The 24,495-nt window shown below is 38.8% G+C and overlaps 3 protein-coding genes across 4 annotated transcripts in view; 1 reads left to right on the top strand and 2 right to left on the bottom strand.

Moving 5' to 3' along the window:
* Positions 1-24,495, bottom strand: part of LOC117988377 (sperm-associated antigen 7 homolog) — a 396,860-nt gene that overhangs the window by 295,582 nt on the left and 76,783 nt on the right. The gene's annotated exons all lie outside the window — the stretch shown is intronic.
* Positions 152-9,806, bottom strand: LOC117988357 (N-acetylneuraminate (7)9-O-acetyltransferase). Its single transcript, XM_034975488.2, has 10 exons — positions 9,495-9,806; positions 8,897-8,993; positions 8,100-8,203; positions 7,435-7,591; positions 5,900-6,158; positions 5,208-5,437; positions 4,539-4,820; positions 3,614-3,932; positions 2,783-3,024; positions 152-2,327 (listed from the first exon to the last, which is right to left on the bottom strand). The coding sequence occupies exons 1-10, from the start codon at positions 9,625-9,627 to the stop codon at positions 1,760-1,762; spliced, it is 2,391 nt and encodes a 796-aa protein (XP_034831379.1). The 5' UTR covers positions 9,628-9,806; the 3' UTR covers positions 152-1,759.
* LOC117988383 (ubiquitin-conjugating enzyme E2 W-like) lies at positions 10,085-22,758 on the top strand. 2 transcript variants are annotated; one of them, XR_011237525.1, is made up of 7 exons: positions 10,085-10,156; positions 10,418-10,509; positions 14,209-14,311; positions 17,654-17,809; positions 18,541-18,616; positions 19,408-19,828; positions 19,863-22,758. XR_011237525.1 is itself a non-coding variant. In XM_034975515.2 (6 exons), the coding sequence occupies exons 1-6, from the start codon at positions 10,133-10,135 to the stop codon at positions 19,419-19,421; spliced, it is 465 nt and encodes a 154-aa protein (XP_034831406.1). In that variant the 5' UTR covers positions 10,085-10,132; the 3' UTR covers positions 19,422-22,758. The 2 variants fall into 2 exon arrangements, 1 of the variants encoding a protein (XP_034831406.1); XM_034975515.2 differs by having other exon boundaries at positions 19,408-22,758.

Below are 24,495 nucleotides of genomic sequence, written 5' to 3'. Positions count from 1 at the left end.
ATAATTTCTAAAGGAGATGTACCAAATTTGCCACAGGCTGAACAAATATAAAGGTATTATAAAAAAATCAGATAAAATATACAATGAATTTTGAATAGCTATTTACATTTAAAAGCAGTCGCTGAAAAGTAGAAAGAGTAAGTAGTATGTTGCCACAAAAGTTACAGATTGTTACCTAATGTTACCGTGTTGCACAATGTTGCTCCACAAAAGATAACTGCGGTGTGGATGCACCGATACAGTTGGTGTCGCGTAAAAAGACCTCTCGACTTGAGCAAGCGCAGTACAAATCAAACGAGGTTTGAGGGTACAAAGTAAGGGACGACGCGACGGCGGAAATGTCTATCCCATCGCGCATTGGCTCGCTATAAACCTTTTGTTTCGTCACTTACAGTATAAGCCCCGCAAATTGCTATTCCGCTGGAACCATGTCTTATTACCATCGAAATGACGTCATTTGACGTATATTTAAGTAAAAAATACCATCAGCTCGAAACTTCAGTCTAGTGCTGACGTCTCTAAAATGGTGGCCACGTGTATTAGCAATTTGCGGGACTAATATATCTAAATCATCTACTGCGCAGGTACAAGGTCAAGGCCTTTTTAGGTGACACCAACTGTACTAAAGAGTTTTGTATCGATAGTAGTCCCGCAAAAGATAATATTATTATTTTAAATTTAAACCAAAAACTTAGTTCTAATTATCACAACATTTATTATGTACATTTTTTATTATGAATAACTCACTTTGCTGAGGCTTTGAGTGTACCGATTATCTAAAGCTCTTAACGCACTGCATACGATCCGAAAACTGTAATAAAATAGTACTACTCGTACTACGGCTATTACGGTTCGAGAATTCTCAGATTCGGATCAGATACAGTGTGCAAAGAGCTTAAGAACTAAAAAATTTAAAAAGGTCAAACCTATTTTTTAAGTAAGTAATTTAGATAAAGCTCAATACAAAGGAGCGACAAAAACCATATAAAGCACTAGCCATAATTCGTTAAATTCTAAAAAATCATCATTTATTTCGATTGAGACTAAATCACCAAAATAATGACGGTATTATGCAAAAACTACTGCCAATTTTCAAAATGGCTTCTAAAGTTTCTTTACAATTTATACCTCTAATCAACGAGGGTGCTGGCATAGCGACCACAAAACGAAAAATGCAGTGTTGTTAGACCACCTAAAAAGTGGAGAAATCTCTTTAAGAAACCTATGTCCAGCAGTGGACGCCTATCAATTGTGACAACTAATTCAAGTATTCCAAAGCATGTCATCAGTATCTCAATAGGCACCAATATCGCCAGAAAAATGGCGAAATTCCTCAAAAGTGATTTCTAATAATCTGATACTGCCATATTTCTTTACAAGTTGTAACTCAAATTAGTTAGGGTCTCAAAGTGTTCTTCGTCGGTGCGCCTCGGACGTGCGGTGTGGGGATCTCGTGACCGGGGTCCCCGGTGGAGGGTCCGCCTTGACAGATGTCGCTGGCTGGGTCGCGGTGGTTTGCTTCGGTGTTCTGCGTAAACGCATTTCCCAGCGTAAAAAAAGGGTCTGTTGGAATAGCGACTCCATATTGGAAGTGTTGTTAGACAACCCACAAAGTCAACAGAGGATATCACAAATTTCTGAGAAAACTGCTGGATAGAAAGCGTCACAACCCCATGGAGTTCGTAAACCTTTTCAAGAGGCCTATGCCCAGCACCTGACGCCTATCAGCTGAGACACAATGAAGACTGAAGTAAGTCTTCTAAAACATGCCATCATGTATGCCAATCGGCACCAAAATCGCCAGAAAAATGGCAAAATTCCTCAAAACTAATTTCCAATCATCCGGTACCGCATATGGTAAAATTATCGCCGTTAACTTGTGTATTTCGTGCGCGGTAAATATAAATATATAGGATGTCAGGATTAGGTTCAAAATTGGTGCACCGGGGATCAAGACTAGAACACCATGTGTATCCGCTGCTAACCATATATGGGACTGACTCGCGAATAATTCTAAAGTTATTGTCCCGAACCACGCGAATAGACCTGAATGACGGGTTCGGAGCACTCCCGAAACATTTCTGAGTAAAATATAACTGACTATGGGTAAAAATGTAACGTAGCTGTGTATTTCGTTGCAGTCGAAAGTGTTTGTGCAGAAAAATGTGAAGGTGACGTAGCTGCCCAAGCCTATAAAGGCAAGGAGGGTCGCGCTGAGGGATATTCCGGGAGTGAATAGGTTGCTATGGTTGTTGTCGTCTAGTAGATTATAGCGTTGGGCTAGAAGGTAGGCTGTGGCGAAAATTATACCGTAGGCCATTGAGTACCTGGAACAAAATAATAACGTCTCACTACTACAATTTCGTTTGACGAAAAGTTTGAAAAATTATAAAAGTATGAGGCAAAATTACAATAACACATCATTATTGTAATTTTGGTGACCACCGAATTTCTTGACACCAATCTTATAAATCTGAACAAAATATCAAATGTAGACAATGGGGCCGATTCTCTTGTACACAATCTCTAAACTAAACTAAATTAACAGGTCTAAATCTAGTGCTATCCTTTTCCGCAAGCAACATTATGAAAAGGATAGCAATAGATTTAGACGTGCCATTTTACATTAGTTAAGAGATTGTGTACAACGGAATTAGCCACATTGCCTCTCTTTCTATCGCGTAAACTCTTTAATCTCTAGTCTATCTCTCTTTCTCTCTCTCTTATTAATTATAATTAGACTTTTTTCTCCCTTAAATCCTTAAAAATGATGGTAACTTACCGATCCTGCTTCCAATCCAACCACCACTGGTGTATATCATCATCTGCATTAACAAATAGAGCTTTCCATGGCCTAGTCACGAATATCTTCTGGAAGAACACCTCGCTCATATACAGCACTGTGACGATGGTCAGAAGGCCAAAGACCTTGATCGCTATGTAGAGGTACTGGTAAGGCTTGGTTTCCATCGTGTGACTTGATGACTGAGTTATGTGAGGTGGTAGGGCCCAAATTACGAAGAACTAAAACAATTTATTCAAGGTTAGTTGTGGATCATGGGATGTGTGACAACACATATCAATCGACTAGCTTATGCTCGCGACTTCGTTCGCGTGGACTACACAAATTTCAATCCCCTATTTCATCCCCTTAGGGGTTGAATTTTCAAAAATCCTTTCTTAGCGGATGCCTACATCATAATAGCTATCTGCATGCCAAATTTCAGCCCGATCCGTCCAGTAGTTTGAGCTGTGCGGTGATAGATCAGTCAGTCACCTTTTCCTTTTATATATTTAGATTGCGATTGTTAAGCATCGTTGATCCAAGTCGGTAACTGGATGGATGAAGTTCTTTGGCTTTTTCGTGACTTTCGTGTATCAGAAATTTTTCAAATTTTTGTGACTTACTTTTGGACCATATTTTTTTTTAATTTATAGACTAGCGCTTTGCTGAAATCAGACCTGGTGGCGGTAGTGATGATGCAGCCTAAGATGGAGCGCGCTTGCCTAGAAGATGCCTATTCACTCTTGACTTGAAGGTACCCATATTATAACTGGAGGGGAAAATAATAAAGCTATGTTTACAGAAAAAAAAAATTCTAAGGACACTTACCAGAGCATACCAAAACGACACCAACGGTATGAAGCTATAGAACTGATAAGGCCGATTCATGGTCAGGCAAAGTACGACCGTCAGAAAGTTCAGTCGAAAGATGACCCCGAAGTATCTGACCAAGCCTGTATCTCCCGTCTTCCAGGTATAATAGAAATGACCGTATCCAGTGAGGAATAGATAGGAGGAGACCAGTGCCCTCACTAGCATGTATATGGGCAGAACTTTGCTGGCCCCGGTGACTTGGTAAACAAGGATTACTAGTTGCATCCACCCTTTCCATTCGTTAGTTTGTTCGCGATGAAGCACTCTTGAATGGCTGAAATTAAATGTTCCCTCTTTATCACAAACAATGGGTATTTTCCTACTTTTGAATTTGATAAATATTATTACTTTATTATAAACTAAGATAAAAATAATGACGTACGCTGAAAAAATATTAAAATCAAACAAAGATTTACAAAGTTACAGGCATTTTAATTTTGGAGTGGGAGGGTCTTCTATCCCTTTCTCGCAAAACGATAATTTGTATGAAACCTCACGAAGCTACTATGGCATTAGTAAGGTGTGACGTCAAAATGTTATATCGCTATCTTTGTCTAATCAGAAATATTTAAATGCTTATAAATTTTTGTTATTTGATCGATTCAATTATTATTTTTAGTTTACGTCATTATTTTTATCCTAGTTTATAATAGTGTAATAAAAAAATTGGAGTCAAATACCCAATTAAACCTTTTTTTTAAAGAATATAGCTATCTAATCCTATATAGCAAGTGTGCAAAGTGATGGAATAGTATCCCAGTATTTTTTTGTTCCAAGAAAGATGTTAAGGTAATGCTAATAATTCTTTGTTAACATTTTGCAAATTCATAAACAAAATATAGATTTCGCATTATAGCTAAATCAAAAAAAAGGAACTCACCTACTAGTTTTAGATTCATCCGTAAAGAACAGTCCCAGAGCGAAAACATATCCAACAGGCAACCAGAAGCTCCATTCCGAATAATACTTGTTCTCCTTCATAAAGAAGTTGGTTCTGTCGCAGAGATAGAAGTACGCCATGATCATGCCAAGCTTGGCAATGGCAGCCATCGCTGATGGGGTTTCTACCACCACTTTCTGGTTCACCAGGGAGTACCCGTCTAACCGCTGTTTGATGTTCTGGGACCACCGCCACACGCCGCGGATGCTGGCTAGCACTGCGCTAGAAAGACAACTCGTTGTTAAGATGATCATAAATATCGATAAAAAATCTATTTTATCAATGCCTAAATCAATTTTATTTCATAGCTATTATCACAGCAAGAACAGTACTCACCACACCAAAAACAGTACTAATCACAGCAAGAACAGTACTTACCACAGCAAGAACAGTACTAATCACAGCAAGAACAGTACTTACCACAGCAAGAACAGTACTTACCACAGCAAGAACAGTACTTACCACAGCAAGAACAGTACTCACCATAGCAAGAACAGTACTCACCACAACAAGAATAGTACTCACCACAGCAAGAACAGTACTCACCACAGCAAGAACAGCACACGCCACAACTAGAACAACACTCACCATATCTAGGATAGTACTCACCATAGCAAGAACAGCGCAAAGGTAAGCAGCTGCAGTTGCGTGCAGGGCTCAGGCTGCGCACAACAGGTTCCGTCGTTGAAGTTCATGTGGTCATTGCAGAACATGTTCAGTAAAATCTGCGCAGAGTGCCTCAGGGCGGTAGGGCTGATACTGAGTCCGTCGCCGGAGGACGCCGCGGCGGAGGCTAGACGCGGGGAATCCCATATTTTCGTATCACTATGTTGGAGTATCTGAAAAAAAAACCGGCAAAGTGCGAGTCAGGCTCGCGCAACGAGGCACTACAATCGTATTTTATCGACATTTTGCACGATAAATCAAAAACTATTATGCCTAAAAATAAATAAAAATCTGTTTTAGAATGTAAAGGTAAACCCCTTTCATATTATACCCCACTTGATATAGTAATCTTACTTTGAAAGTTAAAAATATTCACATTTTAATTTTCTTGTCGTGATGTAACCACAAATTTACGGTTTTTTTGTTATAAGACCTACCTACCTTCCAAATTTCATGATTCAGACACACAGACAGATACACAGACAGACAAATACACAGACAGACAAATACACAGACAGACAACAAAGTGATCTTATAAGGGTTCCGTTTTTCTTTTTGAGGTACGGAACTTTAAAAACCATGTGGAGAAAAACGGTTGCTTGGACCGCTGCTTACTATTGGGTGATGTGTCTCACCTCTAAAGCGGCTCTATTGTACGCGTCGATGTCAGCATTGCTGATCTTGATGTCGCTCTTCAGTGCAGCAACGTCCACAGCCTCCATCGTCTTCCACAGCACGCGAGTGCCACGCGAAGCCAGCGAGTCCACGGGCTGTACCAGCTGGGTTAGATTTCTCTTGTACTGCTCTATTGCTAGCTCTGTTATGTTGCGGTTCTTTACCAATTGTAGGCTCGCGCTTGCTACTATTACTGAGGGTGGGCGGTCTGAATATTGCCTACAAGATAAATACATGGTGACTTTTTAGTTGTCTTATAAAAGTGGACTAGTGGCCCTACCGCGGTTGTTTGACAGCTACAATGTCACGATCGCAATCATCTCTGATTGGTTAATGCTGGCTCACTATTGTCCACAATGCATTGTTGCAACAAGAATCGCACAAATTTAGTCAATCACAACAGTTGAGATTGTAATAATGATTGATGCAGGTTTTACGAAATCGCCCCACAGGTAAAGTACTTAATGTGTACTATTGATTAGTGATAAAATAAACCAGCCAAGTGCAAGTCGGGCGCGCGCACTGAGGGTTCCGTACTACAATTGTATTTTATCGACATTTTGCATGATAAATCAAAACTATTGTGCCTAAAAATAAATAAAAATCTGTTTTAGAAAGTACGAATACAGCCCTTTCATACGGTACCCCACTTGGTTACTCAATCTTACATTGAAAGTTGAAAATAGCAATATTTGTTCATGAACACATTTTAATTTTTTTCTTGTGATGTGACCACAAAATCACGGTTTTTAGATTTTTCCCCTCATGTCTGCTGTAAGACCTACCTTTCTGCTAAATTTCATGATTCTAGGTCAACGGGAACTACCCTATAGGTTTCTTGACACACAGACAGACAACAAAGTGATGCTATAAAGGTTCCATTTTTCCTTTTGAGCCTAGTGGTTAAGACCTGCGAGGAATGAGATTCGGGTGGTCGGGGGTTCGATCCCGGGCACGCACCTCTTAACTTTTCGGGGTTATGTGTGTTTTAATTAATTAAATATCACTTGCTTTCACGGTGAAGGAATACATCGTGAGGAAACCTGCATGCCTGAGAGTTCTCCATAATGTTCTCAAAGTCTACCAATCCGCATATGACCAGCATGGTAGACTATGGCCAAAACCCTTCTTACTCAGAGAGGAGACCCGTGCTTTGTAGTGAGCCGGCGATGGGTTGATCGTGATGATGATGATGAACTGTTATAAATATTTTAACTTACATAATATAAGGTACATCTAATATAAAAACCTTTTATTCAGCCAAATTTACAAATAGGTAGAAACAGGTAGGGTGCCGTAGTCCCTGGGGAACCAAGGAGCCGACCAGTGTCCATGCTCCTTGGTTCCCCAAGACCCAGGCACCCACTTCTTAAAACTAGCTTAGAGTCTATCTTGGCCGAACGGGGCGCTGCCTCAGCTTATTGCTACAGTCTACAGTCTAAGGATTCCTTAAAAATTCTTAACGAAATCAGAAAGAGATCTGATCATAACTTACCAAGTTCTAAACTGTTCTACCATAGTCTTTGAAACGTCATCGCTCCATATAAATGTGATGGACAATTTCAATTTATTATCCACATATGTATAGTTGGGCATGTGGTGCTCCACTGTAGAGTAGGACGAATCTATGTCCAGCCTAGTTTTAATTACTCCTGAAACAAAATATCTATTATAAGATGATGCCCACGTCTTTGCGCATTTAAAGAATCCCACCCAGGTCTGATTAAAAAAAAACAAAAACAAAAAAAATCCTGTTGGAACTCTTATCTGGGGTAAAAGTAACTTCATCTTGGTACAGCGATAAATCTGCAATGCAACTGACAGTTGTCCATACTGACATATGTGTGTACATGTAACTATTCATGAGTTAATTTTATTAAAAAGTGCCCCGTAAACGGTCAAACATGTTTGTCAAATATTACGTGTTTGTCAAATTATTTGATTCGTCTGCTGGCGTGTTTGATGCGTTTATCACACAAACTACGTGTTTGGCAAATTTGATTGACGGCGTGTTTGTCAAACATGCTTGAAGTGGTACGGCTGCGTTTGTCAAACAAACTGCGTTTGATTGACAGCGTGTTTGACTAACATGGTTGACCGTTTACAGGGCACTTAAGTTTAATGACATCATTTGATTGCTGATGAAAAAGTTGAGCTTACCTATAAAGTACTCATACAATTGTTCAAGCCTTGAATCTCCAATGAAAGCAAAACTGTTATATTTGCCCCAAAATGCCAAATACCTCAAACACCTTCTTGCATCCCTGGAACAAATTCATAAATACATAATGTTTAAAATACTTTCTTAAAGAGAGTTTGTTATTAGGGAAACCTATATGTGAATTTTGAGTTTTTAGATTTTCTTTTTACCTTCTTAAATAGGCATATTATGCTTGACTGCAAACACACCAAATAGTAAGTGATGATACAGCCTAAAGCACACCTGCCAAGAAGGTGTCTATTCCTTACTTTTAAAGGTCCGGTATAAGTCTTAACAATTGAACCTGTATGTTGATATATCAGTCAGGGCAACTGCAGTTTCTTGCCAGCTCTTCTTAGTAGAATCAGCTTTCTGATTTGGTTGTAGAGTATTTACATATGACTTAAATGAATCAAGTTGTCCTACATTTAATAAAAAATTAAATAAATTAATTAATTTCATTTCAGCCTTCTTGTACTATAATTCTTTTTAAGGAACAAATTTTAAACTTCAATATGAATAATAGCGTATCTGCATCTTTTTTTTTAATATTGCTAAAAAAGGATGGAACACACTACAAATTTAAACATTAGGCTCGCGACTGGCAAGTCAAGTCACAAGGTTTGACAGCTCTAAATTAAATATTCAACTGTCAAAATGTGTCTATCCTTTTCATATTACATTAGTAAGAAGAGGATGTGAATACTCTAAAATTTAGGTGTGCTCAGAATCAGCACCAATGTTAAAAAAAGCTTACGTTTTGGAGTACTTGTGTAACATACACCCATATGGTTGCCATTCATGATCACCTTTGTACCTTCCCGATGACAATAGCCAAGTACATGAATCAGGACCTAAAATAATTCAAACATTTTATTACTTGAAAATATTTTGTGTTGCTCTTCACTGAATATAGACCCTTATTTCGCGCGGCAAAGGTGAAGGCATAATATGAAAGAGGTAGAAAAATAAATAAAAACATGGTTTTATGAGTATTTAAGTTACAAATCAATAAGTTTCCTCATGGGTCAGATGATGAAAGAGGGAGGGAGAGGGATCCTTGTAGTCACATTTTTTAACTGGTTTTAGACCAGTTGAGCCTCCTTATAAGGTCTCATAAGACACGTCAAATGAGCCCTAACTCAAAGGACTTACTGGGCATTGAGGAATCCCTATAGCCTCCTCTCATCTCGTCGTCCTTCTCAATCGTTCCATATAATTGTATTGACATTTTAGCTGCAGAAGTTTGCAGTTTCAAATTAATACTTCAATTAAAAATGGGTGGAAATATGTTATTAGATTATTAGGTAGGTATACTATATATGTATTAGTTATTAGGTTACATAAAAAATTACCATATCTTAAATGCAATATTCCGTGGTATCCTATAAACCCGAGGACTAGAACAAACGCCACCAACTTCGCGTTATCCACATTTAACTGGTCGATAAACCATTCAGCTGAACTTCTTTTTGGGTGCGAACCCATTTTATTGCACGCTTTATTACCAAACAAGACTTTGTAAAGGATAATTCACGGAATATAAATAAAGTTAAAGGACTTAACAGGGCTTTTGGATAACAATTCTATTCATTTTCACAAAATAACTTTAAATTATCATTTAAAAACTAATAAAATGCACAACAAAACAATGCTCAGCCATTTTTTCAGCACATTTTATGCCAATTTTATGTCACATTGACATTTTGACAGTTGACACTGACGTCACATTGACAATTTAAATTGGTGTTTACAGATATAAAATGTTTATTTGCAACAAAATGTCCTAACAACGTAAAAAATCAATTGGAAATCGCAGAAAAAAATGAAAAGAATGATATGGAACTTACGTGAGTTTATTTACTTTAATATTGAATAGTTTTTCGTCGAATATTGTTTAACAAAATACTTCAGTGGATAGGTATCAAAGAAAAATCAAGCCAATGCAAAACATGAAAATAAAATGGTAACATTAAACGTCTAAATTTGTACAATGGCGGCTATGTCCCCGTCGGAGGTTAGTAAAGTTATTTAAAAATATTATGATTCACACTCATTTTTACGTATTAATTCAATTTAAAATAGACTTAATACTTCCGCAATCATTGTCCTCGAACTCAAGCCAGATTATCCAGTTTTAGTGTAAACATAACCGAACTATTATGACAGTTTTCTTATGAGATTTTATGTCAAGATTTCTTTTGTTGTGTTAAAAAATTGGTTTGTATACGAAAAATCTTGAGAGGGTGTTGGTAAGTGTTTAATTTGTATGTTGCAGCGACGTTTACAGAAAGAACTGATGTCGTTAATGAAAGAACCTCCACCGGGTGTAACGGTAGACGGAGACCAGGCCAGCCAAAATCTGACACTGTGAGTGACCTTATTTTATTTATCATGCGATCGGGTATTCTAGAAAAAAATGCTGAATAGATCGGCTATCTTTGCTGCCTTTCTGTACTATGTGTAACCCTTGTAGGCACATGTTTTGGCGCCTTGATTTAATGCAACATTATTATTAATTTTGGGAGTGTTATCACAACAATATTATGATTGCTCATGCCTCATAAGTAGATACCTACATTTTATTTTATTTATATGGTTAAAGTAGGTAATTTATTTTTTTATCTTCTAACACAGAAGCCTGTTGCTACAAGATAGGTTTATTTATTGTTCTGTATGTTGTAACTAAGTATGTTTTTTTCCTGAATCAGTAAGAGTTGCGATAAACCTATTTGTAATAGTGATTTTGCAACAACTGGAGAAATAATAACATTATAAAAGGATAAATACTGTCTAGTATCAACATAAAGCTTAAACAGTTTGATTTAGAAACTTGAGATTTTGCAAGTAGGTTTTCTCTACAACCCATATTCACACCCTTAAGAAAAGATTTACAGAAATTCAATCTGAGCAAAGACAGCCCGTCAGCTAGTCTATTCTTCATAGTAATATTATAAATGCAAAAGTGTATTTTCATGGCATATATATATGTTTTTTATGAAGTTCGGTACAAAGTTAGCTTACATCACAGGAACAGGCAGACTGCTTTTAGTCCCAAAAAATTAAATAGTTCCCACAGGAATTTAAAACCATAAATCATCTTGTATGTCGCGGACATCATCTATTCGGTACAGAGATCGCTTTAAATAATGTGATTGAAGGACAAACAAACACACTTTCGCAATTAAAATATTAGTTGGGATACAAATACATAGTATAAAAGTATATGTGCATACTAAGCAATCTCAGAAAATAATAACATTGCTTAGTTTGCAAATATGTTGCTTTGCTGTCATCAAATATTGTTTTAAAAAGAGTCATTTTAAATGGACTCAACTATTACTATTTTACTGACTCAACAGTAATAATATGTTGGATGTTTTGTAATACTTAGTGTGATTTCAATACCTACTATGCCAATTATGTATTTTTAAAAAAAGCAAAATTATTTATTCCTAGATGATTATAGAACTCTTTGATTTTCCGGTCCTTCCCCAAGATGCAAGCTATCTCTGTACCAAATTTCGTCAAAATCGGTTGAACGGATGGGCCGTGAAAAGCTAGCAGACACAATTACAAAATTGCAAAAGCAACTATATCAAGGTCTGCTTTACTCAATTATTTGAAATATGTTTAGATAATTTTAGAATATTGATTAGTTTTGCAAAATAAAAACAATACCAAACAGTCTGGGAGGATACCCTTGCTCAGTAGTGGTTAAAGCGGAGACCTCACGATTGAGTATGTCCCGCCAGTAATAGCCTGCCCAGAGGAGTTACAGTTCTCGGGACATTGATAGACTGGACCACACAAAAGCGGGGTCTTTACAAAAAATAGAACTAAAGTTCCGAGGTGCGTCAACGCATACAGCTACTTTTAGTCCGCCTACTTCTACCTACTACCCGGTACTACTACTACTCTTGTTCTCTTTTTCTTAAACTTTAAGTCAAGCACAATACGACATAATCTCACAATATTCGCTTCCATAGCATGCGCTTCAATAAACTTCCCCATAGCATGCGCTTCAATAAACTTCCCCATAGCATGCGCTTCAATAAACTTCCCCATAGCATGCGCTTCAATAAACTTCCCCATAGCATGCGCTTCACTAAACGTCCCCATAGCATGCGCTTCACTAAATGTCCCCATAGCATGCGCTTAAATAAACTTCCCCATAGCATGCGCTTCAATAAACATCCCCATAGCATGCGCTTCAATAAACTTCCCCATTGCATGCGCTTCAATAAACTTCCCCATAGCATGCGCTTCACTAAACTTCCCCATAGCATGCGCTTCACTAAACTTCCCCATAGCATGCGCTTCAATAAACTTCCCTATAGCATGTGCTTCAATAAACTTCCCCATAGCATGCGCTTCAATAAACTTCCCCATAGCATGCGCTTCAATAAACTTCCCCATAGCATGCGCTTCAATAAACTTCCCCATTGCATGCGCTTCAATAAACTTCCCCATAGCATGCGCTTCACTAAACTTCCCCATAGCATGCGCTTCACTAAACTTCCCCATAGCATGCGCTTCACTAAACTTCCCCATAGCATGCGCTTCACTAAACTTCCCCATAGCATGCGCTTCAACAAACTTCCCCATAGCATGCGCTTCACTATACTTCCGGCAAACAAATGATCGCACACCATAGGCGTTGAGTCCGTGGCAAGTTTTCGTCGAACATTTTATCTACGCTTCGGGGATTTTTGTCCTCCGCAGACAAAAGTACAGCACGCGGCAAAAATATTGTACACCGACCTTTAGAAGGAGATAGCGGATTTGTAGAGCTTTGGCTCTGTCGTCGGAACCGGCAAAACGTCATATAGGTATGAGTGACCAAGACAACGCTCTACAAATCCGAAATGTCTGTCTAAAGGCCGATGTACATTATATTCTGCCGCGTACTGTACCTCGTGTGCGCAGGCTCTATAGCATGCTCTCACGCACGATCATGTGTTACCGAAGAGAGCGCTCTTAAGTGAGTAGGTAGCTTTATATTATGTTATCGCCCTTTTTAGTATTGCGACATAATTCTGATCGTCATCAGAATATTTGTCGTATGAATGATCAGCAATTTATTAATAGCGCGCTGGCCTTTACACCTCTTTTGATATTGTTTGTGCTAATATTGCCACTGTATGTTCAAATATAACACACCTCTGTTATATTTGGCTACTGAGTATCGACTTAATTGTTCCAATCAGCTAATTACATGTCACATGGTACGCTACGCACGTGTCAAACGCAACGCATTTTCGTTGCGTTGTAAATATATTCATCAGTAGATGACGAATTTGTTTATTAATGTATGAGGTAAACCAACTAAAATTTTGTATACGCATTATCTCATGTTTCTTCATACAAATAAGACGAGTAAATGCGTAGACAAAATTTTCTCGTGGTGCGCAAGAAAATTTTGTCTACGCATTATCTCGTGTTTCTTCATACAAATAAGACGAGTAAATGCGTAGACAAAACTTTCTCGTGGTGCGCATGTTAGCCTAACAGGACTCGTGAAGATTAAATGAAGACTAAAGAGGTGCCTAATTAAAGAGAAAAGTTATAGAGTAGACCGTAGACTGCTTTATTGATTTTTTGAGACAATAAGTAGCCTATGTCCGTCCCCGAGGTGCAAGCGACCTCTGTGTAGATCGTTAAAATCTGTCAAACGGATGGGCCGTTAAAAGCTAGCACACACAGACAGACACTCTTTCCTGGCTTTTGGTATAGAGATAGCTTGCATCCCGAACATACATTTGACGACCTCCAGGCCCAGTGGTAAGCGCTCGAGCTTTCCGGTACGATGCCGTGTAGAAACCAAAGAGGTATGGGTTTAATAAAACTAGTCATACCCCTTCCAGGTTAACCCGCATCCATCTTAGATTGCATCATCACTTACCACCAGGTGAGATTGCAGTCAAGGGCTAAATTGTCTTTTCGCAAGTCTTTCCCGGAAAATCGAAGAGTTCCCACAAAAATTTTATAAACCTAAATCCATGCAGATGACGTCGCGGGTATCATCTATTTAAGTTGTATAATGTTTTTATTTTTGTGTGTATCCAGGTGGACAGTACACATGGAAGGTGTTCCTGGCACACTGTACGAGGGGGAAAAGTTCGTATTGCAGTTCAAATTCACAAATAAATACCCTTTCGACTCTCCAGAGGTAAGATCTAGGCTGCGATCAATGATATCCATAGAGTACTTTGACTTTGCAGAGTGTACTTTAACTTTGCACAAACTAAACGGCTTCAAAACAAGACAGCGTAAAGTTGCCAGTCTATCGGAATTTTATACAGGATATATTTCGAGAGTGTGCTGAAGAACTTTTCGATCTGGTTCCTCTTTCACCTTTCTACTATCGTACCACAAGGCATCGCGAAGGTCCCCGGGTCGGGAGGCGCACGCACTTGGTCGGTGCGCCTCGGACGTGCGGTGTGGGGACCTCGTGAGCGGGGTCCCCGGTGGAGGGTCCGCCTTGGCGGATGTCGCTGACTGGGTCGCGGTGGTTTGGTTCGGCGTTCCCATGACCCAGTCACCAGGCGACGCGCAGGAGCGCCGCTGGGTTTTAGTTTTTTAGCTCGCCTATCGGCCGGCGAGTCCCACATACCTTCCCTCCAGTTGGTTGGCTACCTGGTTAGCTGGCTGGCTTCCAAGAGGGGGGGGGGGGGGGGATGCGTAAACGCATTTCCCAGCGTTAAAAAAGGCATCGCCAAGGTCTGCACACACTACGTAGTCGAAATTCCACAGATACGTACGAAGCGATTTGCCTCCTCGTTTCTAATTAGAACCGCTAAGATTTGGAACACCCTTCAACATCAGAGTTTTCCTCTCCAATTATAATATCATTATCACGTCAAGTGTGAATAGGCATCTTCTAGGCAAGCGCGCTCCATCTTAGGCTGCATCATCACTTGCCACCAGGTCTGATTGCAGCCAAGCGCTATTCTATAAATTTAAAAAAACTGATTTAAGTCACAGAAAAATCGGTCTCTCTTACCACTTCTGTTCATAGATAAATGACATTACCTTTGTTTGAGCTTCTGTTTAACTCTAAACAGCTGGCAACCTAATTACCGGAATCTAGGTAACCTACAATTGATACCTACTGTGTCATGGACGAGACAAGAATCCTAAATCAATTGATGAAATATACATATTGTATTCCAGACAGGCTCAATATAGCCTCTTGCATACATTATGTATGCAATTTTTAATGAAGACTCAGTAGAAACTAACTGATATCCGGCATGTGCTACTACGCTAAAAAACTGGTCAAGTGCGAGTCGGGCTCGCGCACCGTACTACAGTCGTATTTTTTCGACATTTTGCACGATAATTCAAAAACTATGATGCATAAAAATAAATAAAAATATGTTTTGGAATGCACAGGTGAAGACCTTTCATATGATACCCCAATTGACATTGTTAATAAATCCTCCGAAAATTGATAATACTAATTATTAGTTCATGACCACAATTTAATTTTTTTCGTCTGATGTAACCACAAATTCACGGTTTTCAGACTTTTCCCCGAATGTCTGATATAAGACCTACCTACCTGCCAAATTTCATGATTCTAGGTCAACGGGAAGTACCCTATAGGTTTTCTTGACAGACGGACGGACAGACAACAAAGGTACTGATTCTGAGCACAACCAAATTTTAGAGTATTCACATTCTTACTAATGTAATATGAAATGGACAGACATAGTTAAACAGTTTTTTAGATGTTAAAACCCGTGATGTTAGCGCACAGTCGCGAGCCTACTGTTTAGTAGCGTGCACTAAAATTTAGCGTCTTTAAATGTAAAGTTCATGTTCCGTCCTTTTTTAGCATTGTTAAAAAGAAAAGGATACAGATACTCTAAATTTAGTTTAGAGAAAGACAACTGAATCGGTGCCACTGTGATCCTATAAGGGTTCCGTTTTTCCTTTTGAGGAAAAACTCTAAAAATACGTGAAAAGCCTTTTCAAACTTATAACACTAGCCACCTTACTTGAAGTAGCCCATGAAAAATGACGAAACAAAATCCCACAATGTTTATATCCCATAATATACTATTTGTATTACCATATAATTTGACGACCTCCCTGGCGCAGTGGTGAGCGCTGTGGTCTTAATAGTGGGAGGTTCCGGGTTCGATTCCTGGCAGGGGTTTGGAATTTTATAATTTCTAAATTTCTAGTCTGGTCTGGTGGGAGGCTTCGGCCGTGGCTAGTTACCACCCTACCGGCAAAGCCGTGCCGCCAAGCGATTTAGCGTTCCGGTACGATGCCGTGTAGAAACCAAAGGGGTATGGGTTTAATAAAAACTGCCATACCCCTTCCAGGTTAGCCCGCTATCATCTTAGACTGCATCATCACTTACCACCAGGTGAGATTGCAGTCAAGGGCTAACTTGTATCTGAATAAAAATAAAAAAAAATATTTCTTCACCGACTAACATTTAAGTCAGTAAATAGATAAATCTGTAGTAATAATGTGTTTGCTGACATTTTCATAGCAGTTAATTTAAATGAATGCTAGATTAATTTATAAAAGTAATTAATATTTATTCAAGTATGTAGCTATGTACTCAGTTTGTTTTCTTATGAATTTATTAAAATCAGGTTTTGCTTTTAACATCCGTCACTGTTCACCGCGTGAAACGTAAAAACAGATGGACTTCTAAATCCATACTTCCATACTTAATATGAAGCTGTGGTAGCCTAATGGTTAGGACGTCCGCCTTCCAATCAGAGGTCGGGGGTTCGTTCCCGGGCACGCTCCTCTAACTTTTCGGAGTTATGTGCGTTTTTTTTAAGTAATTAAAATATCACTTGCTTTAACGGTGAAGGAAAACATCGCGAGGAAACCTGCATGCCTGAGAGTTCTCCATAATGTTCTCAAAGGTGTGTGAAGTCTGCCAATCCTCACTTGGCTAGCGTGGTAGACTATGGCCAAAACCCTTCTCACTCTTAGAGGAGACCCGTGCTCTGTAGTGAGCCAGCGATGGGTTGATCATGATGATGATGATGATACTTAATATTATGAATGCGAAAGTGTGTCTGTCTGTCTGTCTGCTAGCTTTTCACGGCCCATCCGTTCAACCGATTTTGATGGAATTTGGTACAGAGATAGGCATCCCGGGGAAGGACATAGGCTACTTTTTATCCCGGAAAATCAAAGAGTTCCCGCGGGATTTCAAAAAACCTAAATTCACGCGGACGAAGTCGCGGGTATCAGCTAGTCTATATATATATAAAAGGAAAAGGTGACTGACTGACTGACTGAATGACTGACTGACTGACTGACTGATCTATCAACGCACAGCTCAAACTACTGGACGGATCGGGCTGAAATTTGGCATGCAGATAGCTATTATGACGTAGGCATCCGCTAAGAAAGGATTTTTGAAAATTCAACTCCTAAGGGGGTGAAATAGGGTTTTGAAATTTTGTAGTCCACGCGGACGAAGTCGCGAGCATAAGCTAGTTTGTCTATAAAAATATTTTCTCTTTTTCAGGTGACGTTTATAGGAAATAACATCCCGGTGCACCCCCACGTGTACTCCAACGGCCACATCTGCCTCTCCATACTGACGGACGACTGGTCTCCCGCGCTCTCCGTGCAGTCCGTCTGCCTCTCCATAGTCTCTATGCTTAGTAGCTGTAAAGAAAAGGTGAGATACTTCATCGTTTTTAGGGTTCAGTACCCGTAGTACAAGATTTTACGTCTCACCAAACGAAACCAAATTCGAGAGTCGAAATACTTCCGCGTTACAGTAAAATGGACCTAAACAGCCTTGAATTGAAGTCAAATATTCAATGCCACTGATTTTAATTTCGCAATGTTTCCGCTTGGAGCGCTGGCTGTAGAAGTGTAGACAAACTTGAGCTTTAAAACAAGGCATTTAAGATCCAGTTTACTGTAACGGGGAAGTATTTCGACTCTCGAATTTGGTTTGGTTTGGGGAGACGTATAATCTTGTACTACGGGTACTCGGGTCTCGCAACTTCACGCAGACTCATTTAAGTTTGAATCGTACTGTACTTCCCGTTGACCTAGAATCATGAAATTTGGCAGGTAGGTAGGTCTTATAGCAGACATTTGGGGAAAAAATCTGAAAACCGTGAATTTGTGGTTACATCGCACAAAAAAAATTAAATTGTGGTCATGAACTAATAATTAGTATTTTCAATGTTCGAAGTAAGTAACTATATTAAGTGGGGTATTATATGAAAGGTCTTCATCTGTGCATTCTAAAACATATTTTTATTTATATTTATGCATCATAGTTTTTGAATTATCGTGCAAAATGTCTAAAAAATACGACTGCAGTACGGAACCCTCGTTGCGCGAGCTTGACTCGCACTTGGCCGGTTTTCATTTAAGTTTTTTGTATATTTTCAGAAACGGCCGCCAGATAATTCTTTTTATGTAAAAACGTGCAACAAAAATCCTAAGAAAACAAAATGGTGGTATCATGGTACGTATAATTTTATGTTTCCCTTTTGATAACCATAGATAATAATTTGGCTGGAATGAAAATATATCCTAAGCTTAATATTCACATAGATATCTAATCTAAAACGTATACCTACACAAAATGATAAAATCTAGATTATTAACAGCTATGAGCTTTTATGAAAAACAAGCTGATGCCCGCGACTTCGTCCGCCCCTGTCCCCCGCCAACATTTTACGATTTTTAGGGTTCCGTACCTCAAAAGGAAAAACGGAACCCTTATAGGATCACTTTGTTGTCTGTCTGTCTGTCTGTCTGTCCGTCTGTCTGTCAAAAAACCTACAGGGTACTTCCCGTTGACCTAGAATCATGAAATTTGGCAGGTAGGTAGATCTTACAGCTGACATTTGGGGAAAAATCTGAAAACCGTGAATTTAGGGTTAGATCACACAAAAAAAATTAAATTGTGGTCATGAACTAATAATTAGTATTTTCAACTTTCGAAGTGAGTGACTATATCAAGTGGGGTATCATATGAAAGGTCTTCACCTGTACATTCTAAAACCGATTTTTATTTATTTTTATGCATCATAGTTTTTGAATTATCGTGCAAAATGTCGAAAAAATACGACTGTAGTACGGAACCCTCATTGCGCGAGCCTGGCTCGCACTAAACCGGTTTTGTTTTCATACAAAACCTTGTATATATGCGTACTCTGGAGGTTGAATTCTCTGTGGCAGACTAAAAAAAAATAAAGTGCAAACCACAGTTGGAAGTTTTTTTTTGAAAACTTTTTAATTTTTTTTTTTCAGATGACTCCGTCTAACAAATCGCGGCTATATCGACAATGGACGATAAATCTAATTTGTGATAAGTGTTATATCGATACAGTATGTTAACATGTATATATGGGGTGAGTGTTGGACCGTTGTATCGAAATTGTGTCGAACAAGTGATGTGCTAGTACGATTTTTAATCTGTATTTCCAACGTTTTATTTATACAGTGCGACAAGGTTATCTTGGCGCGTGGCGAACTGTGGAACTAACGTGCCGTCAAGTGTCCTCTTTGTTCTTGTTTGAATAGTCTAAGCCTTTGTTCTCCAACAGCGCCCCCCTGTCAATGTCATTCAAGTGCCAAGAGAGCCGTGTCGCACTGTAGTACGCGTCACTGGCTTCCCGGACCTCTGATTTGTTTTTTAGTCTGTGGACATTTTAGTTACGACTTTACAAGGGTGTACAACCCTTGTAAAGTTAATTAAAATAAAGGTAAGGAAATTCTAACCATTGATTTATTGTTAACTAGCTTATTCCCGCGACTTTTTCCGCGTGGTCTACACAAATTTCAAACTCCTATTTTACATTGTAGTCCACACGCACGAATTCGCGGGAAAAACTACAAGTCGTAAATTGAATATACCTACATAGTGTGATAAAAAAGTTTATAAAGTTTTTAATTAAGTCCTTTTTCCGGGGTTTAGATTTTGAAATTCCATCATGATGAAATATATACAGATAAGTGTATCAGAAAGAGATGGACTGCTACAAATTATGTCTCTCTCACTTTATAGGTTACTCATGCAATTATTGTACAAGCCTTTGGATAGCCTTCTATATTTTTGGCTTTTGCAGTGAGCTATAATTAGAGTGCTTTCAGAATGACGGTTTTTTCGCACGTTTCTGCACAACCACAATATCAGAAATAATATGTGAATCTCACAAGATTACAATAACTATCGTGGACACAAATTATAATAATAAAAACTGTGTCAAAAAAACTCGCGGTTCTGGCGGGCAGTCTGAAAGCGCCCTAACATTTAGAAATTTATTCGTGTACTTTAAAAAGACCCTAGTAAATTATTTTTTTAAGTTTACTGTATTATTTTGATGCTATGTATTAATAAAAAAATTGTTGTTACTAATTAACTTTTTTATTTTATTGTCAAACTGGGCTCTTGATATATTTAAAAGTGCAAAATGTTTTTATTGGAAAATTATATTTTTTTGTAGTAAAGAGAAATAAGCACCGTAATATGTTAGCGTTTAAACTACCGTGTGTGATTTCCATTATGAATAATATCTGTCCCGGCTGTACTCACGTGTTTAGTCGACGTTAGCCCGACTAGTTTCGAACCCATCCGGGGTCCTTTTTCAAGGGAGTCAGTTCGCGCATGCGCCGCAGTTGTGACTGCGGGCCGCACGTGCTGCTGCCCGTAGAGCCCGTTGTGAGGGTGGCTGGGGTGGGCAGCTGACTCCCTTGAAAAAGGACCCCGGATGGGTTCGAAACTAGTCGGGCTAACGTCGACTAAACACGTGAGTACAGCCGGGACATATATTATTCATAACCATAATATGTATCCCTATTTTTGATGTGTAAAGTATGTCATGGATTCCATCGTTACATATGTATATTGTGATATAACAAACAATGCAATAATCTGGGATGGAGTGTCAATTAATGTTGTAAAATGTTATAATTATAGCTGACGGATAAATTCACTCTACTGTGCGTACAACCCGTCGGAAATATCTGAGAACCTGGCTTAGTGATGTCATGCAACGCGCTCGCGTTGGCACTGGTACGGGATAGCCGAAAACGGGCGAGCTGCGTGGAAGCGCGATGGGAAGTACATTCCAGCGAGGTGCGCAGATATTTCCGGCGTGTTGTACCTATCGATGGTGTTTGAAAGTTATGACGCAAAGTATATCATTGCTACAGGACTTGTAAGTAGAACGCTAGCAAAACGAAGGCAGGTGATAGTACTGATGATTACTGTTATGATACCATAATACAAACTGCCAAGTGCGAGTCAGGCTCGCGCACCGAGGGTTCCATACGTCGTCATATTTTTTCGACGTTTTGCACGATAAATCAAAAACCATAATGCATAAAAATAAATAAAAATCTGTTTTAGAATGTACAAGTGAAGACCTTTCATATGATACCCCACTTGATATAATTATCTTACTTCGAAAATTGAAAATACTATTATTAGTTCACCTATACAGTCACGCAGTCTACCAATCCGCACATGGCCAGCGTGGTAGACTATGGCCAAAACCCTTCTCACTCTGAGAGGAGACCCGTGCTCTGTAGTGAGCTGGTGATGGGTTGATCATGATGATTATTAGTTCATGACCACAATTTAATTTTTTTTGTGTGATGTAACCACAAATTCACGGTTTCATACATTAGAATAAGGGATAAAACAGGGGTTTGAAATTTGTGTAGTCCACGCGGACGAAGTCGCGGGCATAAGCTAGTTCCAAATAAAACGTCTGACTGACACTAGAGGTCGACGAACGTTGCGTAGATAAGTACCGCGGGGTCAATGTCGCTTCGTAGGCGTAGTTTAACCCCGAATTTTGCACGCTGTACATTGGTACTGATTCTGAGCACAACCTAATTTTAGAGTATTCGCATCCTCTTCTTGCTAATGTAATATGAAAAGGACAGACGCAGTTTGACAGTTTTAAATTTAATTTTTAAATGGTAAAACCCGTGATTTTAGCGCACAGTCGCGAGCCTACTGTTTTTTGTAGCGTGCACTAAAATTTAGAGTATTTAAATGTAAAGTTCATGTTCTGTCCCTTTTTAGCATTGTTAAAAAGAAAAGGATGCAGATAGTCTAAATTTAGTTTAGAGAAAGACAACGGAATCGGTGCCATTGCGGGTTTAAAAAATACTAAATCACTAAACTACAAGTATAGGTCAAATGGTTATTGGTACTGGGTGTTTATAGTACGCGACAGGTCGAGATGGCAATCTGGGTGGGAAAACGCCCCGCCTCATACCCCGATTGCCATCTCGGCCTGTTGCGTACTATAACCGCAGTTTCTTACTGGTTCTTCTCGGTAGGAACGGCATTCCGAACCAGTGGTAAATTAAAACTACCCGACGATTCGAAAGCGCTTGTAAAAAGTCTACTTGAATAAAAACATATTCTATTCTATTCTATTCTATAGGTAGTTATAATAACAGCACTAAGTTTTTGCTAGCGTTTGCAAGTTTACAAAGCAACCTGCCTCAATATAAATGAAAGTGTGCACAATGAGTGAACATATCCATATTAAATGCGAAATAGGTATACAGAGAAATGCTTTTGAATCGCGTCTAAATAAATTATTTAATTAATTAATAATAGAATAAACATTTCAATACGAATACATGCCTACGTTATTTTCATCATCATCATTGTCATCAACCGATAGACGTCCACTGCTGGACATAGGTCGTTTGTAGGGACTTCCACACGCCACAGTCTTGCGCCTCCTGAATCTAGCGACTCCCTGCGACTCGTCTGATGTCGTCCGTCCACCTAGTTGCGAGGTCTTCCAGCGCTGCGCCTTCCGGTGCGAGGTCGCCATTTCAGCACCTTGAGACCTCAACGTCTATCGGTTTGCCATCTTCTGTCCCGCCCTACCCAGTAATCGTTGAAAGCTGTGCAGTCTGCACTCAAAATTGGGTATTCGACTCCGATTTTTTTATTACTTTATTATAAACTAGGATAAAAATAATGACGTAAACTGAAAAAAACTAATTAAATCGATCAAATAATAAAAAAGTTATAAGCATTTATAAATATTTCTGATTAGACAGAGATAGCGATATAGCATTTTCATGCGTCTCGTGCGGTTTCATACAAATTTTCGTTTTGCGAGAAAGGGATAGAAGACCCTCCCACTCCAAAATTAAAATGCCTGTAACTTTGTAAATCTTTGTTGGATTTTAATATTTTTTTCAGTGTAGGTACGTCATTATTTTTATCATAGTTTATAATAAAGTAATAATAATAATATTTATCAAATTCAAAAGTAGGAAAATACCCATTGTTTGTGATAAAGAGGGAACATTTAATTTCAGCCATTCAAGAGTGAGTGTATGAGTACCTACGACGGAAACGTTTAAGTGCGGAAACCAGCCCAGAGCGAAGAAGAAGAAGAAGAAGAGTACCTACGACACACAATCCAGTTGGTAGGTCCAATTTCGTGAAAGAGGTCAGCCACTGAATCCAACTCGGTTGGGCAGCGTTCAGGAAGCTTCGAAATGTCTTGTCTAAAATTCCTCAGTGCTTGAAGACCAAAGTCTTCGAACAGTGCGTGTTGCCAGTGATGACCGAATATGTACCTACTATTAAATATAAAAACAAATCATATATAAATATAATTTAATATACAACCTATAAATTACAACAACTTTAGTTTACATAAAAATAATGAACGTACATTAAAGTCACTATATTTACAATGTGCCACTTTTCAATGATTAATTCTGTTGTACTCTCTTAGCTAAACTAAAATGACAGGTCTAAACTCTTAATATATATATTTATATCTCTTTCTTATTGCTCCGTGCGAAAAAGGATAGCACTACATTCAGACCTGTCAATCAGAGGCGGATTAAATGTCCAGTGCGCCCTAGGCAAGCACCTCATAGGCGCCCCTCTAACAGCCATATTAAAATTTTTACTAACTTTGAAAGAACGAGGAATCGTCTCATTGCATAGCTGGTAGTTGGTATACTATTTATGTGAACGAATGAAGAACATGACGTCATGGCACTTTGCTATATTAATAACTAGCTGATGCCCGCGACTTCGTCCGCGTGGATTTACGTTTTTCAAAATCCCGCGGGAACTCTTTGATTTTCCGGGATAAAAAGTAGCCTATGTGTTATATCCAGGGTATAATCTATCTTCATTTCAACCAAATCCGTCCAGTAGTTTTTGCGTGAAGGAGTAACAAACATACACACATACACACACATACATACACATACAAACTTTCGCCTTTATAATATTATAAAGTCGGGAAGAAGAGGCAGTTTCGGTCACTCCAAGATAATATCACTTAGTAGGGATAGTTAGTTAGGCCAGGTAATGGAACTCTACATGCTCATCTG

The sequence above is a fragment of the Maniola hyperantus genome, chromosome 14 (assembly GCF_902806685.2).
Source record: "Maniola hyperantus chromosome 14, iAphHyp1.2, whole genome shotgun sequence".
Taxonomy (NCBI): Eukaryota; Metazoa; Arthropoda; class Insecta; order Lepidoptera; family Nymphalidae; genus Maniola; species Maniola hyperantus.
Note: the sequence above shows the minus strand (reverse complement) of the source record. Positions and strands in the feature narration are given on the sequence as shown.

Bases quoted from the DNA above. Each gene is read 5' to 3' on its own strand.
- LOC117988357 (XM_034975488.2), bottom strand. From the start codon at position 9,627: ATGGGTTCGCACCCAAAAAGAAGTTCAGCTGAATGGTTTATCGACCAG. The intron at 8,204-8,896 runs GTAAGCTTTTTT...AATTTGTTCCAG, and splicing joins TTACACAAGTACTCCAAAAC to GGATGCAAGAAGGTGTTTGA. The intron at 3,933-4,538 runs GTGAGTTCCTTT...ATTTAATTTCAG, and splicing joins GATGAATCTAAAACTAGTAG to CCATTCAAGAGTGCTTCATC.
- LOC117988383 (XM_034975515.2), top strand. From the start codon at position 10,133: ATGGCGGCTATGTCCCCGTCGGAG. The intron at 10,157-10,417 runs GTTAGTAAAGTT...TGTATGTTGCAG, and splicing joins CGGCTATGTCCCCGTCGGAG to CGACGTTTACAGAAAGAACT. The intron at 17,810-18,540 runs GTGAGATACTTC...GTATATTTTCAG, and splicing joins TTAGTAGCTGTAAAGAAAAG to AAACGGCCGCCAGATAATTC.